This window comes from Artemia franciscana, chromosome 10 (assembly GCF_032884065.1).
Source record: "Artemia franciscana chromosome 10, ASM3288406v1, whole genome shotgun sequence".
In the NCBI taxonomy this organism is placed as follows: domain Eukaryota; kingdom Metazoa; phylum Arthropoda; class Branchiopoda; order Anostraca; family Artemiidae; genus Artemia; species Artemia franciscana.
This window is the reverse complement of record NC_088872.1, coordinates 28,223,135-28,242,505: the sequence shown is the minus strand read 5'-3', so window position 1 is coordinate 28,242,505 and position 19,371 is coordinate 28,223,135. Positions and strand designations below refer to the sequence as shown.

At 34.6% G+C, this 19,371-nt stretch overlaps 1 protein-coding gene across 2 annotated transcripts in view; it reads right to left on the bottom strand.

Annotated features, from left to right (window-relative positions):
* Positions 1–494: 494 nt before the first annotated feature.
* The window catches only part of LOC136032023 (lachesin-like), a 71,739-nt gene continuing 52,862 nt past the window's right edge, over positions 495–19,371 (bottom strand). The window contains exon 6 of one of the 2 annotated variants that reach the window (XM_065712100.1): positions 495–780. In XM_065712100.1, the coding sequence (XP_065568172.1) occupies positions 665–780 (116 nt within the window). In that variant the 3' untranslated portion in view covers positions 495–664. Of the gene's footprint in view, positions 781–14,804; positions 14,885–19,371 lie in introns of those variants that run through there. The other variant, XM_065712101.1, reaches the window with a different exon arrangement.

The following is a 19,371-nucleotide window of genomic DNA, read 5'->3' as shown; positions in this document are numbered from 1 at the left end:
CTCACAAATACTACACAGCAAAAAAGAAAAACGTAAAGAACTTACGTATGATATACTATAGTTTTCTTTTTTAAAACAGGATCAGTCTGATGATCAAACACAAGTTAGAAAAACTGCCGTATAATAGACAACACCCATACATAATATTATATAGCAGTTTCTTCACTTGTGTATGTTTGTTATCTGATTCGTTTTGGAAAACAGCATCTATAGTTTATCATATGCGTGTTCTTTTCGTTTTTTACTTCTTTTTTTTGTTCAATGTTTATGCCTTTCATATCTTTAAGTGGTATGTTCTTTTGTGTCTTTTTGTGCAATTGTTTTCCCGGTTGATACAGGCTTCCAGATGTGAAGTTGACTTTTTTTTAGTATTTGTTGTAATTGCTTTTCAATTTTACTGTAGTAATTAAAGTTAAACCGTTATCATATTTTCATTTCATTTTAATTAAAGAGTTTTTTTTTAAGAAGAGAAAGAACACACTATATAGCAATGCTTAAACATACAACTTAAATATAATGACAGGTATATAGGAAAGCACATAATCAAATTCTGTACAAAAACATTACACTTCACATCAACATTCGGCTTTCATAAGTCTGTTAAGGAACAAGCTACGTCTTGATTTCTAGATGTTGAGCAACTCACTTCATTTTCTTATTCTTGCTAATGAAGTCCATCATTATGGAATGTTAAAAGAAGAAAAACTGGTGCCAGAACGTAAAACGTGGCTGTACTGATTCTATTCTGAGATCCTTGCTGCATCGCCTCTGGGGATTCACCTATGAGCAGAAAAGGTAATTTATGTGGCGGGATGTCGCTACAGCATTTATATGTGGCCTAAAGACCCGAAGAAGATAAGTCGTGGAAAAGCCGTACAAAAGAAGATTTTCGTATTGACGAAAGAGTTTACAAATAAAACAGACTGCCGGTCAATTTGAAATACTCACTCATGTTAAAATAAACAAGTACTGTTGGGTTATAGGGTCTAAGAGTTCTGATGGAAGCATTATATAGAAATATAAACCGTATATAGCACCTGGCTTCTCCTTTCACAGGTTTGATAAAAAAATTTAAAGTTTCTAGTACCAAATGTGTCAAATTGCACCTAATTCCACTTTATATAGTGTTTGGAATCTTTGAAAGCCTAGAACACGATTAAACCTGTCAGTGCACGGCTTTCCATCAGCATTATCCATAATTGTATGTTTACTATGTTTATTTATTGTTAACAAATAACGTCTCACTGTGTTCATTTTAAGCTAAATTCACATGTGTGAACCCGAGGAAAAGGCCAGCTGTAGCGGGTTTCTCCTGTGCTAAGGTTTTCAATGTTAAATCGCAAGCTTTGACCCTTTTTTATATTTTGTATCTCTACAATAATATCGTAAACCAATGGGCCAAATTGAATTATGGGTGTTTTTTAAGACCAACGAAAACACGGGACGAAAAAAGCAAACATTTCGGAAGACAGGTTTTCTTTCTTTCACGCTATCAGATTAAATTAAAAGAAAATCAAACATTGTGGAAAGCCAACAAAAATAAAAACTAAAATAGGAAGAATTAGAAATCCAAAAACCTAACAAATGGAAAACCAACAGAAGTGACAAACAAATAAAAACAACAATTAGCAGAACTGAAAACCTAAATAAAAAAAAATGGAAAACTAATTAAGAGAAGGTGCTAACAGTGGCGAAATGAAAAATATAATGCAAAATACTGCAGTAAAAACTACAAGGGATTACTGGCTAACCCTAAAATGGGACGAGATTTTTGTGCGATACGTAATATCATTACGTAAATTTAAGTCGGAAGAACAGTTATGCTTTGCATCAAAAGTGAATATACTGCATATGCAATGATTACAAGACAGATTAAGTGCATCAGTGAAATATATTGAAGAAAACGATCTAAGTCGATCTATAAAAAGCAGTAAGTTTGTTACTAGCGAGTAACAAACTCATTTTGTTGGGAAGAAGAACCCGGTCTATGCTTCAATTGATGGAATAATAAGAGAGTCCAGTTTTTACAACATCGCTGTGAAGATATTGACTACTGTGATTATAAACCTACTGAATTTTGTTTGGCTGTTACAGAAAGTGTTTCTTCATACGAGAATTTAGTGTGCGGCATTTTTTCAAATAAGCAAATTGAAATACGTGAATTTGTAATATAAATCAAAATAGTACCATTGACTTTACGAAGAGATATAATAAAAATGAAGTTACATTATTGTAGAAAATGTTACTCTGACTTTGAATGCCAAGATGAATACAAGCTTAATCCTGACGAGCTGCCGCAACTTATCGTTTCTAATGATTATCTATACATGGAAAAAGAAAATGTAAAGGACCGAGAGTTTTGTACATACAAATTTTATTAATAAACAAATTTACAAATATTTTTGAAACATTTCACTCTTAGGGCAATGAAATTTATATGATACAGGTATGAAAGGGTATTTTTTATCTAGAAAGTCATTCAATCGATGACTGTTGCCATAAATGCTAAGAAATTTGCTGTAAGTCTATCTGTGACATCGAAAAATAAAATATAATACTGCATGAAAACCACGCCTTTTGGTTGATAAATATTGTACTTGCTTCCAACTTTGAATAATACATTTTCCACTTTGCTCAAGAAATTTTGTAATGTGAGGTGCATATAACGTATACGGTAGACAAAATGGATCAAAAATTCAAAATTCTTCGCTGTTTGAAAGATTTATAGCCAATGCCGTTTACAGTTGATGGGTTACTATTAATAATAATAAGGATATTGTTAAAGCTTTGAATATGCTCAAAGAAATCCGAGGGTAAGGATTTGAATTTGGACATGTAAGGATCCAAATTGAATACCTTGAGTATTTGATTTGTGTTCATGGCGTCAAGTATAATAGAACACTGGCTTCGGGAGTGATTTCTCAATAAGTTTCAAATTGATTTGGCTAGATTATTTCAATACTCTCTTACAATGGCTCGGCAAAATTACTCTCCCCGTTCGCACAATGGTCATATCTTGAGTGCCAGACAAGTCTAATACAATGATACCATGATTCTTTGCAAACATTTTATCTGTTATATCATCTTCAAATAGTTTTGAATCTCGATCAAGGGGTTGTATTGTCGATTGATATAAGGTCATGTAGGATTTATGGTATAATATATTATAGAGTGGAAATCCATTTACTTTACGTACAAGAGATGAAAGTCCAAACAGTTCATATTTATGTGGATAATTAGTCCATGATCTAACGGCAATGACACTTCTTAAAAATGCCAAAGAATTTTTTTAGGGGATTTCAATTTGATAATGACAAATTGTTGTAGTTACGTCTACCCGTAGCAATATTTCGTTTACTCGTGATCGTATGAGGAACCAACAGTTTGATATTAATTCCATTAGCTCTGAATTTTTCAATGGCCAAAGCAACAGAACTTATAAAATGTTGCTTTTGTACATGAAGTATTGTCAAGGTGAGAGAGACTGTTGCATCAGGTGCAGTGCCAACTACTTTTTGCTAAATAAATTGGACGGTACAAGTTTTAGCTTTATATCAATCTTAGCGTTAGGAGGCAACCATTGAGGTAAATTAAATATCTCCTGACTTATTTTCCCAATCAAGTTTAAATCATTAGTTATCAAAACTCTTAGTATATTGCTAGTGTCAGTGTCCATTTATATTCATATCCAATAGCCGTACCCTTCAATTTCTTATAAGACATTGGAGTCATCAACATGAATTGTATATAACTTGCCTAATTTGAAAGATTGTTGTTTTTGCTCATCAACATATCATTTATATAGACACTGATTTGTCTAAGCAAATTGTGTAGTACACAGTTTTCATAGGATAACCCCTCGGCAGCATTTGTTTTTTCATTGCTATATTTTTGACAACGACATGTAAATCTATAAATGTGGAAGACAAATCTGTGAAATAATCTTCAGTGGAATAAATTTGAAAACGTACGTTTTCAGAGAGCGGTTATTGTGGATAGAATTGTTCATAGTAACCATGTTTTACACTCACATCAACATTTTCTGCATTGAAAAGATTAAAGATGAGTTGACTGAAGGATGAAATTCTTTATGCGGTATATATGCCATTTCTAAGAAAAGAAATTCTTTTTCGACCTAACAATTTTTACTTTTGGTTTCTTTTCTTCATAAGGTGTTTCTCCCGCTTTTGAAAACTTTTCTGCTTTTTCATGATTTCAATAGCTCATCGAGGAATCGCGTGCCGGACCTGAGATTTTTTGAAACACCTTCTTTAAAATTCTTCCCAGAGCCCCATTTACGTATTGTATTGGATGGAAAGTCTACTGCCACCGGTGCAATATAATTTTTAGCCAGGGATAATGCAGAGCAAAACAACTTCGCAAACCAATTGCTGAGACCGTAACCGGACATTGACGGAAGACCCCAGTAATAGTCCATTTCATGACCCAATTGTCGTGTTCCAAGAGTAGCAACATAGCAATCAATATCAGGACAAACAAGAGTGTTTTTCTATTAGCCATCTCACTAAATAGGTAAAAAATGACATTTAATCACAGCCAAACCTTTTGTTATTGCTAGAGGATTGCGAAATTCGCTTCTTAATGTTAACTGACAGAGATCTTAATACGAAGTGTTGAATGGAATATATTGGAGGTGCTTTATATTTTTGTAGTGAATGTGTTCATGAGTGGTTTCTTGTTCAAGAACACGAAGAAGGGGGACATTGGTATTACCGACTCTCGATGCCTCGACAAAGGATGTGTAAAGAAAAACACAAATTGTCTGGTGAGAAGCCTGGGGAATAGTGTACACAAATAGCTTGTTCCATGCCACTGATGCTTCCAGCACTTTTACCCTCGATTATATTCCGTTTGAAACCAAGAACAACTCTCATATTATCGTTGAGATGAATCGTCTCATTCTCTATGGGAGAGCTAATGTAAATTTTCCTCTGTTCCATTGAATAGTTGAATTTGAAGGCACCATTTATACGAGCCGAGACTCTTCTATTGATAGCACGATACCAATCGGTCATACTACCATATTCATTGTATTTTAAAATGAGATGTGTGTATATATCAGAGTTAAGTGATTTTATCCATTTCTCTTCCTTGCCATACACTGGCCAATCGTTTGGTCTTACTTTTATATCATACAAACGATCTTTTCTCAGGATATCATATGTATTTTTAAAAATACAATCAACAAGAGTAACTTCATATTTACCCTCAAATTTGATGGATTGGGAGAGTTTTGTCTAAAAATCGCTTGTTTTTTTTCAAATCATCACAGAGGGGGTCAGAAACATTGGACATGAATGTCACATAAAAATCATTAGAGATTGTGAACGTCTTCATTGGCAATCCAAGAATCAGAATCAGAGTTGAATCCTAGCCAACGAACAAGCAATTGTCTCTTACCCTTGCGAGTTCAAGTCTTTAGTATCTTGTCAATTTGATTTATTCCAGTGGTTTTAACTTTTGCAATCCATAACCATAAAAACCGCCAGGAATCTTGTTATCTTTCATATCACGGTGACGATACGTATCAGGTTTAGTGTCTAAGACTTTTGACACTTTAAAAAGTTCAGTGGACCGCAAGTAATTCTCTTTTTTAAATATTACTTGTTTGATTGATTCGAACTGTATCACCAACATTAGATTTTCTATTCACAACCTATTCATAGCAATATTATTTAAGAAAAATTTCAAGCGTAATGTTAGTTTGATGAGCTTCAAAAGGGCTAACGTTGGACAGCGATCGCTAAGCACGTTGATTATAAATCAACATGATTTTATCTAAGTCTTAAATAAAAGCAGCAGTATTGTTCAGTGTAAAATATCTTGGGATTAAACGTCGAATTGTTCTTATCAAACGTTCAGCCAATGCCGCCTTTATCGAGCTATGACTATGAAATTCATTCCCCTGATCTGTTTGATTTTTCCTTAAAAATCTCATTCAGGGACACATTCAAGGTCTCTAGCAACTTATTGCCTCTTTGTGAACGCAATGTATTGGCTTATACATAGCCACTAAAAATACTGACTACAAGTAAAATATACTTGCACGACCTATTATGACGTCTTTGAATCGCTTCCAGAGTCAAAATATCTGCTTGTTATTTATGTAAGGGGAAAAGGGCTTTAATTTTCGACAATGATTACCACGAAATCTATGATTTCGATGAAGAGATTAGCTGGGTTCATTCTGTGAATACTCTGTTGCCAACTTCTTTTCAGTTCCAGCGACCCTAGAAAGTGAGGTGGGGCTTATGAGTTATTTATAACACATAAACTCTTTTCAAAACGTGAGCTATCTTGAACATAAATACGGTGTGAAGTGTCTGCTACCCTTGTGCTTGCTAAATGTGTTGGAAAGACGCTTTTGTTTAATACTCTCTAAATCATTAGCTCGCTTGGCGTGCTATCCGAAAAGCGATATTTCTTTTGATATCTCTCCAAATTCCCTTAACCGTTTTAAAACTTATTTGTTGCCAATAAAACTCTTAGGAAAGTTTGATGACTTTAAAAATTTATACAAATGATTTTATTGCAATAAAATCTGATATCATATCAATTTAATTGTAACTCTTGGCATGGAGTATAACTTCATTCTTTTTGTCTTCAATTTGTATGTTTTCATTTTCAACGAAATAAGTTAAGAGTCTTTTACTTTGCTTACGATGAAAATGAGGCATTAAGTCTGCAACACTCGATGAAATTTTAGATAAATATTCTTCATGTTTTGGCGTTTTCAAAGTTTCAGAACTTTCAGAAGTTGGAGCTTGATCAATGACATTTACTTTCAGTGATCTTTCACAGTGGGGTTTACGCTTATGGTCACGTCGAAGGGTATTTTGAAGAAGAATTATTTTTTGGTCATTGGCAGTTGTTCCATTGTTGTAATGTATCAAGATTATCATGAAAGTGCTATTTTGTTGAAAGAGCGAATTTAATTGGCGTTAATTTGTAAGGTTTAGAGAATAGTGTTTACAAGTTCTGCAATTATCGGTAGTAACAATGAAAAGAAACTACCACCTGGTTTGAACAACTCGTTTTCTATGAAAATCTTTTCCTTTCTTTTCGCAAACTAGGGCACGTACAAGGGAACAATGTTGCTTTGTTTGTTGCCTTAGACCTACTGGCAACTGAGCATTGCCTTCAATTGTATTTATAGAAAGCTCAGATAGGAGATTTATGAATTTATTGTCAATGCTGTGTTTAAATATTGCTTTCCCAAGCAACGGTTTTGAATTACCCAGGACGGAAAATAAATATCTGTTTTCATATAGTTTCTTCAGCGTCATTATGGCGACTAATGATCTTTTTTACTATTTACGTGTAGATATACTGTAATTTCATTATCAAAAATATTCATGACCACACGTAACTCTTCGGGTGTGTTTTGATAGAGATCGAATAGAACGTATCCATACGGTGTATTTGTAGCATGATCGTATGCCGGGAGTAAAAATTTTGATTCACCGGAAAATATTGCTTGCTTAAGGTTATAAGAGAATTTGAATCGTGAACAACCCTATAGATTATGTAGTAAGTACAATTCAATGCAAGTGTTCTCATACATTTGCTCTGGTGAAAGAAATTATGGAGTAGAACAGTTGCAGAAATGTTTCATGTTGAGACCAGACCGTGAATAATTCTAACATCAATCCTGAGACCATTCTTCAATTGATTCAGCTAAATCAGCAATAATCACCCATGAGTTTTGTGCAATAATATTAAACATATCAAATTCTCTTATGAATTTTATTTCTGGCGCAATGGTCTTTATTTTATCATAGAATTCTTGCGGCAAACTATAGCAATAAAAGATATTTTTTGGATTTTCTAAAAACATTTTATCACGATTTCGAATTATTTTCGTTAAAAATGTCTTTTTAACAGATATTGATTGTCCGCAAAGAAACGATCTAATATCAACTAACCGAACGTTAAAAGTGTCGTTTTGTCAGATATTGATTGTCCGCAAGGAAACGATCTCAATTACAACTAACCGAAATTAATATCCAATGGTTGAATAAATGCTCCAAAATAGAATACATGGTTTCTTTAATACATAATCAAATGAACTACACATAATACATTTATATAGGCAGTGGTGATTAAGAAACAAAGTTAAAATGCACTTAGAAATGGCCACCCAGAGGGATGGATGTGACTGGATCCCCCGGAGGAAACGATAGCCAGAATGATGGCAAGAAAAAGTTGAGGGTGGGGACGGTTATGGTGGATCTCATAGATTCAGATTCATTTATTCAAAAATTCATATTCATCAAAATCTTCAACTTGCCCAAAATGGAGAGACAGGCTCGACTACTGGGCAAGACATATAAACAAAAATTTAACAATCCTCATTGATACAGAACAAACAAAAAATGAACCACTATTTCATCAATAAAATAAAAAAACAGTATCTTTAATGAGAGTATTTAAGGTGGAGTAAGTGGAGTGAGGCCAAAATAAAATAAAAAATAAAAAAAAATTTACCAACCGTTCTTGCAAGCAGATTCCATTATATAACTTTTTAATCGTCTCTTGTAAGATCCTTTTGGTAACTCAACAAATTTATTTAATGAATATTTGTTGGCTATTGATGGGATCATATACCGGAGGTTGAAACGGGATCTTTCATTTTTTACCAGAGGTAGTTTGTATGGGTTGACACATCTAGTTATCAGTGAATTTTGATGTTTGGACAGTAAATTCTGGTCAAAAAAGATATTATGTACATGTTGAATCTTAAAAAACCAATTAGATAATAGCAGATGAGATTTCTGTGTAAGAGTCATTATGTCTAGAAACAGGTAAGAAGTAAGTGTTTCAGAGTGGATATCTGTACTCCTCGGGTGTTGTAAAAACTTATCTAGAATTCGAATAGTTTTGTTTTGCAGGGTTTGTAGTGGTTTAATATGTGATTTAAAAGTCAGCAAAAATATAGCTGAGCAATATTGAATGTGTGCATCAATTAGGCAAAAATATAGGATTCTTAGAACCTTATATGAGAATAAAAATTTTAGTCGGTGGAGCAAACCTATATTTCTTGATAATTTTAGTCTCAACAACGAAATATGTGTTTTAAAATTCATGGTAGGGTCAAAAACGATACCTAAATATTTTCCGTGTATACTATTTTGATTTCATGAATAGTATCAATGGTAATTTCATTCAGAGAAATATTTTTCAACTTTTGATTTGATCTTCCATAAATAATAAATTCTGTTTTAACAAAAATAGGGACAAGTTTGTTAATTTGGAACCAATTCGTGATGGAATTTGCAACTTCAATCAGTTTTTCTTTCAGTACATCTAATGTTGGTGCTTTTAAACTTGCTGCAGTATCATCCGCAAACATAATTGTTAATGCATTTTCAGGAGTAGATTTAGGGAGATCATTTATATATATTAAAAATGAGGTCCTAAAATTGAACCTTGCGGTACACCGATATTATTATTCGATGTCTCAGGCGAATATTCACCATCAATATCTACCACAAACCTTCGATTGTGCAAATATGATTTGATTAATTTTAAAGGTACTCCTCTTATTCCCGTATTTTCAAGTTTTTTAAATAGAATTTCGTGATTTAAAGTGTCGAAAGCTTTTTTAATATCAAAAAACAATGTAGCTGCTAAACAATCATCATCTAAAGCATCATTAATGAAAATATCTGTTGTGGTGACAGCATCTTCTGTCGATCTATCTTTTAAAAAACCAAACTGGAACTTCGAAAAAAAAAATTATCTTTTCCAGAAATGATGTAAGTCTATATTTCATTATTTTTTCAAAACCTTTAGCCAGTGGGGAAAGGAGTGCAATAGGACGGTATTTATTGGTATCTTGAGCCTCTCCTTTTTTAAATATAGGGATTATTTTAGCCTTTTTCAGAAGTTCAGGGAAGACACCATTTTTTATGCTCGTATTTATAACATGTGCAAGAGGTTCATATATTACTCCTGATATTTTCTTTAAAAGATTTGTCGATATATCATCTACTGAAGCCGAATTTCCTCTCTTTAAATCACTAATAGCGTTTTGGTATTCATCAAATGATACTGGTAGCATATGCAATGATTTATCTTCGTTTTGGGGCAAAAATCGTGTATAATCTTATGACTTATCCAAAAGATCTCTAACCAATTCTTCACCAATTTTACTGAAATGCTTAGCAAATAATTCTGCGATATCCTTTTTTTCAGTTGATTCATTAGCGTCATTTCCATTACTAAGAAAAGTCGGTATTGCTCTTGGTTTATTTTTATTTAATTTATCACGAAAGATTTCCCACATTTTCTGCTGGGACGTAGCTGAAGATATTTCCTTCTCATAATAATTTCTTTCACTTTCTCTCAATGTTCTAGTCAGAGTATTTTTGTACAATTTAAATTTCTGGATGTTTTCATCAGACGGATAGTTGCATTTAATTTTGTATAGTCTATTTTTTCATTAATACATTTTAACAGTCTCGGGGATATCCATGGTTTTTGTGGCATTGACTTGGGTGTTTTCCTTTTAACTAATAATAATGACAAAAAAAAACACTAATAATGACAAAAAAAAAGAAAAAAACACAATTTATTCGACTGGTGGGACGTTATACCACTTCTTTTTTTGTTTCACTCCGTCTTGGTTTATGTAGCATAATGTGGGTGGTACCGTGGGTTGGATCCATACAACAAAACCTTTATCCTTCATTTCTTTCTTTTTTTGATTCAGCGCAGCGCGAATCTCCCTGCAGGTTTTACTAACATCATCACTGAAGAAAACTCCATTGTATTCAAAGTTTGTCGCTTTATCAAGGTCTTTTTTCCAGGGCTGGTCACGTAATTGTTTATTCGCGTGAAGTACCGAGAATTTGTCATCCAAGTTCATGAGTCGTATTTTCACAAATTTGTCATGTACTTCTTTAACTTCAAAATTAATTTTTAGTTGTAAGAAGTTTACCAGCAAATGTTCCATTTTCGTCGAGGCCTCAGGCACTGAGGCAGCCTTTAAATTCCAAGCAATAATGTTGTCTTTCTTTTCCAAATTTTATAATATGAGGACCTTATCAGTGAGAGGGCCTAATCCATGGGTTTATTTTTTTCTTGTATGTTTTAATTCTGCCTGAATCTTTGTTATTGTATCCGAGTGGGTATCAGTTATGATTTCAATATCATTCACTTTGGAGGTTAGACCACTAATGTCTGAACGGATTTCGGATAATTCAGATCTCAAACCTTGTATCTCCTCCCGCGTTGCTTTAACTGTTTCTAAAATCTGATGGACCGAATTGGTCTGCGCATCAATCGAATCACGTATTGTCCCTTCGGCTGTTGAATCTTGCACAGATAATCGTGTGGATTCCATATCATTACGTCTCTTTTTCCTGGTCATAATAACTATTCACAGGTGTTCACAAGATTAGCATAAAAAAGTCAAAATGCGCGCTCTCAGATACTGAGATGTTAACTCGAGGACAGCATTGAATGAAGTAATTGAAATGAACATAGTATAACATCAAGAACTTTTTACAACATTGATTCCACTTTGCGGCAAGAAAAATTAAAAACATATAAAAACACTACATATATTAACACTACTTATAAAAACATTAGAAAACGACTAGAAAACACACATTGCTGAGCTGAAGACTGATCAGATCCCCCTCCCACCAACTATTTAGCTTTATCTAGATTGAGACACCGTCCTTGATCTATATATACATCTCGATATGAAGTAAGGTAATGATCTTGTGGTAGTCCTCTCAAACCGTCCGTGCACACATACACTTTGTTTGATATGTCCGAAATGGCATTTTTCTCTGCTCGAACTGTATTGTTTCTAAATTTTAAAGAACGTATGGCCATGACCTTCACTCTTGGAACTTAACTATCTTTTCACACTTCCTATAAACACTCATTTTGAAATTTTCCTTTATATATTGTGAGGGTATCCCTTTTAGACTTGTTTTATATCCTTATTGTTTGTTTGCAAATAGTGCACCTTCGGACTTGCAAGCACACCTTTGGATATCAAGTCGCTCCCTGTCCCGGATTCTAAAAATAACAACGTATTTGGGGGCTGGCGCTTCACTAGCTCCGGGTAAATGGACTCGTCCCAGTTGGTGTAGTCAATTCGAAAGCTATTGTGCTCACAATTTCAGTTTTAACTACTAACAAAAATGAATCGGTGTCCCCATAATTCACTTGAACTTGTCCCTCCCCCAGCAATTAGAGCTTAAACACATTGTAATAAAATTCCAATATGATTTTTTGAATTCCTAATGTGGCACTGCCAGCGGCAATGTGTTTGTTTAAAACAATGTTTCTGTTTCTCTATGTAAAAGGGCCAAATTGGATTCTAGGATTGTTAACGATATGAATTTTGGATCTGCAGCGATTCGGGCACATTTTTGGGTCGGTTACAACGTCACAACGACTCTTATTGTGCAAACTCTCTCACATATTACCATTGGCCAAACTTAAAATGCGATAGAGATTTCTTTTTCGACCTTCCTTTTTGCCTCAGATCGTTTACGGACAAGGGTGTCAATAAACGTCTTCCATATATGGTTTTTGATTGAACTATGAGTCTTTTTGACCTTAAAATCGTGACCAGCATCGACCGCAAAAGAATGTAATTTACAAAAATATTCTGTTTCGGATGGAGGTCGGCAATAAGCTTTTGTTTTAAAGATGCCCAGTGCATACTTCCATGATTTTTTAAATATAAATTATCGTAACTCAATGAATCCCTAGGCACTGGTCAGTTTATGCATGGAAAAACCAAGTCCTTTACTGAGTCATGAAGTTCCACTGGTATTTCACCATCAATTCCAAAAACTATCCTTGCGGTCCATTCTCCTCAACAGTGTAAATGTTGGGGAAATTAGAGCAGAAAGACTGTCCAGCCATTTGTGATTCCCACACTCCAAAGAGAAGTGAGATGTTACAGACGGATAAAGCGAGTTCATATTCGGTAAAACGCATTCAACTTTTCAGCGGTGTTTTGTCCAGTCGGGTTTGTTTTCAGGATACGATCCCCTAAAAAAACAAACCCTCCAAGCATGAATCTCTGTACAAACAAATGCTGATCCACGTTGGTAATCAGACCTATATTTTCATCACTGATTTTAAGAATTAAATCCATCACCAGATGCTAAGTTGAACAAGAATATCCGAAATGCAACCCAAATTCTACGTAAATTTTATCCGTGTTTTTGTAGACAATACCCGACAGCGTCAACACATGACTTGCCAGGTACATTTTACAATAATCATCCCCATTTTTACAGCCTCCCTTATCCCAAATTTCTTAGCAGATTCAGAACCGGTAGTGGTTCATTGGCAATCATGAAGTGAATCATAAGACGTTTCGATTGGTGGCAATTTTTCCTCGCGTAGCCTCGGGATGGAGTTGTAGTACTTGTACGGGTTTATGCCTTTACACGTTAATAAATCATACGACTCATCATCTAAAAATTGCTGTTTGAGGAGGGGAAGCTATTAAAATCATCGCTTTTTGCACTTGAATGAGTTGACTAAGGGATTTGGGGAAAGAACTATAGGAATCTAAAACACGGATTTTATTCATTATCATTTTTATTTGTTTTCCATTTGAATTCTAAGAGCAACTGATCATATGATTTGGGTATGATGTTATAAGAAAAAGGCCCAATGCCTTTTTCAAAAGGCCCCGATGCCTAATGCCTACCAATGCGCCATCTAGAGCTTCACCTATTTGCAAACGTGTCAACTTTGGCCATATGAATGTTAAATCATAGCAGGAATTGTTTATGTAAAGCGGTAGAAAGTATTGCTGCCTAACATTTATATTGTAAGAATTACTTGCCTCCCTCCAAAAATTAGTCCCTCCCGATAAAATAGGATTACTTAAGTGATCATGGTCGCGAACATTTGCCATTTCAAAAATGTCTATCCCCTTAAGCGTTACAGGATATTGTCCCTTTAAACAATTGAAACTGATATTGGGAAACTGTTCCCCCTACCCCCCCCTCCTTCATTAACTGCCATCACCAAAATATGTCTTAGTGGCATCCTTTTGCCCTGATTTATGCGCCTTGACAAGAACTTAATACTTGAAGCACTCTAAGCTTGTATCAAAACAAAAGTGTTAAACACCTTGACAATTCTTTAAATCTGTGTTATATGTTCTGAAATTCTTTTTCCCTATTTCGCCGATTAGAACAAATTCCTTTTGAATTTAGCTACATTTAAATCTAGATTTTCAATAAATAAAACAACTGACCCGCTCCCATTTTCATTATAACTTTCCACCCTATTAAAAATTGTTCCTACCCAATTCGTAAGAACACCCACAAAATTTTGTAGTTCCGAGTTAAGTGTCTGCATATCCATTTGTAGGTAATGCAGGTACATATTATCCGTCTTTTCATTAAAAAAAAAAATTGTGTAACAGATGCTTTCACGCACTGACATAGGAGTGTGTTATATCCATGGGATCCCAATGGGTACTACAACTTATAAGAGTATTGGATGGGTCTCCAAACTCAGCTTTAAAAACATAAATATTGTGCAAAGCGGTATCGGTAAGGTAAAAATTGGGTAAAACAGGTTGTGAACCGGCATCACTTTGTTCTGGCTCTTCCATATCACTGTGAAGGGTTGGCGCCTTTTCATCTTACACCCTCTTGACCTCGCTAGGTGACGCTTGCACTAAGAGTTTTTTTTTGGAAATTCCACATCCAGGCCGTGTTCCCTCACGAAAGTATCTATATCAAAGTTAGGGGAATGTATAGTAATAGGACTCACCCCCCAAAAAATAATCTCTCTCATATTCACTTTCCACTTAGGACGTACATAGATTTCCGTGAAATTCCGATGGTAATGCCGGTATGTGAACCTAGAATATAATACGAGACTATTAGCTCATTAAAATAATTAAATTTATCCTGTGAAAGAATTTATATTAGGCTGAAAGAGAATATAATACTTAAGAGTGACTCTTCAGATTCATTGAGACCTCATTACCAGTTAAAAATTTAATGACCATACATGGGCCTCTAAAGGAGAACCTTCGGGTGTATTGAGACCTCTTTACCAGTTAAGAATTCAATGGTAACACATGGGCCTAGAAAGGGAATCCTTCGGATGTACTGAGACCTCACTATCATTTAAGAATTTTTGACCATACATAGGCTTTCAAAGTGACCCTTGGGGTCCATAGCCCCCCTCCCCCAATACTACGAGCTATAAATTTAATGACCAGAAATTACCACGTAAGTTGTTGCCCTTTACGTTTCAGGTATTATAATGTTCTAAGGAGCCTTAAATATTACTAAGAGTTTATTGACATCCACTGGTGCAGCTCCAAAGACATCGGTGGGCAGATTGTTAATCCAAGCTGGGAGATCGTCATTGTCGGCCTGAAAAAAGACAAAAAATGTTGTCTTGAAGCATTTTATGATATTAAACTGTTAAAAGGAATATTTATCTAACAATCCTCAAATCACTCTTCTTAGAGGGAACGTTTTTCAACACTAGAATGTATTATTTTTAGAATCATGAAGACCTTAGATATTAACCTGAAAGGAATGTCTTATTTTTAGCTATTTCTTGCTTAGGACGAAGGGGCTACTCATATCGTTCTTCTCAGAGGCAACAGGAAAAATCTACTAAAATATTGTTAACATACCTGGGCTTTCTAAAAAAAACTATCGGGTAACGCCCTTCAAATCCCCTCTTCTTATAAGGCTTTTCAAAAGTAGATTGAAGGATCTTAAAACACCATATTTTCAAAACACTAATAATAGCTAAGAGCATGGTGAAGAATTCATTTCCTTTAGGACCGAGGGGGTTTCTCAAAACTATCGAAAACACTGGGCCCAAGGGGTAGAATCCTGCCCTTGCATGGCAAGCGTAGATACGTATTTATCTAATATAGAGAGTTATAGTAGGTTGAATTTTGTTGGTGAAGCATATAGAAAGAGAGGCTTACCTGTTGATATCTTTCAGACATGTGCTTTTAAGGGTTGAGGTGTGTCACGATCAAAATCTTATGTAAGACTAATAAAATCTAATAGCCGTTTTTACCCCCCCCCCCCAATGGACAATGAATTTACTCGGTTCATCGTTAGAATAGTAGTGGCTGACATTTGTGTTTTCTGGGAAATACCTGTCATCCTTTGTTCGGGGGAAAATCAATAGCTTCCATTGCTGTTCCTCCCATAGGAAATGGCGGAGGAAACGATAACACGAGATGGCGAATAAGTATGTAAATATTTGGGTAATCCAAGGGCTATGCCCTTACTTGCCTACAGTGGTGGCCCCCTGAAGGCTTTTAAAAGAAAAATCATGATTTAATATTGGATCTGAAGGTTTTTACTGATAACAACCAAGGAAAACCTGAAGCAAAGAAGCCCTGAAGGTTCTTTAAATACTCTCTATTACTTAAAAAGCCGCGGTAATACTGGAGTACGGAAGCTCTGGCCCTCTTAAGGTTTTAAAAAAAGAACCTATCCGGTAACATGCGTCTTTTAGAAGACATTCCCTATGACAGAATAAATACCTACGTCTTGAAGCAGTTTAAAAACAGTGTCGGAATCGGGATTCAAAGGAATAGGACCCCGCTTAAAACTATCTTGGGGATAATACTGTATTGAAAGCGAATCATTTTGTGAATGTTAAAATTATAAAGTATTTATTTCTGGGATGAAAAAACAATCCAAGACTGATTGAAAATTTTAAGGTTTTTTCCCATTTTTGAAGATATTATCAATTCGAATTTATTGCTGAGTTGTTTTATCCGTAAGGCATTGTTCAATCATTTTGATGTACCAGGAACCGCAAGAGCAAGGAATTCGGTAGACACCGGATTATTAATTTTCGGGACGGGCTCTTTACCTTGCTAAATTTATCACCTAATAGTTTTAATTGGTCTATATCAAGTGTCTATATTATTTTCTTCAGATTATTGTTAATGTGGTCTTAGACTAACAGAGGTCTGAGAATAAATGATTTTTTCTTGTGATTTGTCTTATATGCGTGTAATTTTGTTTACTTTCTACACGATTTTCACTCGCAGAATTAATGAAAGTTTACTTAGGATAAGCTCAGATAACAGCCATTCCCTCTAACTCCCAGGAGTCGAAAGAACTCGTGAACAAAAAAGCACCAATTGAAACTAAACGGGATGGGGCATAGCTTCTCGGGGTAACTAATTGTGTTTGCTTTCTTGGCGAATTAAAGAATTGTCACTAGTCTGTCACTTCCAAGTACCAAAAGCCAGTTTTGTATTTTACTAATCATAGGTGCTTGCGGGTGGCTCTCTCTTGGAATTAGGTTTGAAGGTATATAATCATCAATTCTGCTAATTTGGAGCTCGTTTGGTCGTTAATTCTGTTGGGTTTCCGTGTTTCATCCAATATTTTCGGTGTCCTTAATGTTTCCATTGCAACTATTTAATTTCGTGCCTTCATGAAAATAAAACCTAAACGTTCAATGAAAATTATTTTCTCATTGCTACTGTTGCTACTATTGCTACTATTTAACTTCGTGCCTTAATGAAAATCAATCCAAAATGCTCAATGAGAATTATTCTCTCATTCCTGGTCAATAATTCGATGCACAAATTTCCCATTTTGGTTATTTTTGTAAATTGTTTTCCTACAACTTAATGACATTTAAATTGTTTCACTATTATTTGCTCATCCTCCAAATAAGGACCAAAGTTTTCTTTGTTGCGTTTAGGTAGCAAAATAACCCCTTTTCATCATCAAGCGGCTTAAACTAGCCACCAAAATTCTTCAGAAGCCAAGAACCTTAATGTCTTCTACCACAATTGCATTCGGTATTCAGAGGTAGTGTGACAAAAGTGGCTTTTTTAGTGTCACTTATAGGGTCTAAAATTAAGATCATTTTTGATATTTTCCAAATTCGAACTCCCTTTAAGTTTGATTTTTGCCCTGTTCTTGAGAAAAATGTCCATTTGCTTTTCAAATGTTGAAACTTTGGTCCCCATGAGCTCTGGAAACCTTGTTCATGTGGTTAGGTTATCTAATAGAGAAAGCAACGACACATCCCTCAGTAGAGCTGGAATCCCGTCCTTCTATCAGTTTTTGAAGTAGGGTTCTCGAATGAAACTTCTCAAAAGTAAACGTTATACATCAAGTAGGCGGCAAAACAGAGTATCCATGGCAAAACTAACGGACTGAAGACTGAGATCTGTTTGATAAAAAATTGGGTCAGAATAAATGTTTATATATTAAACATAAGGGTTACTTTTTTATATATTTGAAGTACAGAGTTGTCTTTCTTGACGTTGAAATTTACGTATGTTTGAACACATTTCCTGTATTACAAACTTGTTTTTACTCACCAGAAAAATTTACCGCTAGAGGCCCCTATTCGGTTACCGATACGGCTTTCTACATAAGCCATTATGAAGAAATGTTGATGATTTTGCTGTGAAAATTTGTTGGTCTATCAGTATCAAAACACTTTGTCCGGGTATGCCATAAAAGCATAAAGCGCACGGTCAAGTGTCGTTTTGGTGCCTTTAATAATATAATAAATTAATATAATTAATAAAATAATGCAATACAAGCTTTTAATTCTTAATCTTTCACTGCCAATGAACTATATATCGTTAAATTCCAAGCAAGAAATATTGTTAAGGATCCGTCAAACCGCCTGCGAATAGTTCCACTCAAAAATATTGGAAGGATATGAAAGGTCAGACCGCTAAAATATGGAGGTTCGATAGATAGCTCTATTGACTTTGATGGATTTCTTTCAAGAAATATAAATTAAAAAAACAAGTATTTTTTAACTGAAAGTAAGGAGCGACATTAAAACTTAAAACGAACAGAAATTACTTCGTATATGAAAGGGGCTGCTTCCTCATCAGCGCCCCGCTGTTTACGCTTAAGTTTGACTTTTTCTCTCAACTCTACTTTTTAAAACAGTAAAAAACTTTAGCGTAAAGAGCGAGGCGTTGATGAGGCAGCAGTCCCTTTCATATACGAAGTAATTTCTGTTGGTTTTAAGTTTTATTGTCGCCCCTTACTTTCAGTTAAAAAAAACTTGTTTTTTTAATTTAATTTTCTTGAAAGAAATCCATCAAAGTCAATAGAGTTATCTATCGAACGTTTTTGAATCAATGTAATGTGAATGTATGTTTTGATTTTGGCTCTCCGCAGAGGAATAATTAAAACGAAATTTGCATTTTTTTTTTTTACTAAATGGCTTTCTCATAGTTTTGATCGAATGATTTTGAGAGAAAAAGGAGCGTGGGAGGAAGCCTAGTTGCCCTCCGATTTTTTGGTTACTTAAAAAGGCAACTAGAACTTTTAGTTTTTTACGAATGTTTTCATTAGTAAAAGATATACG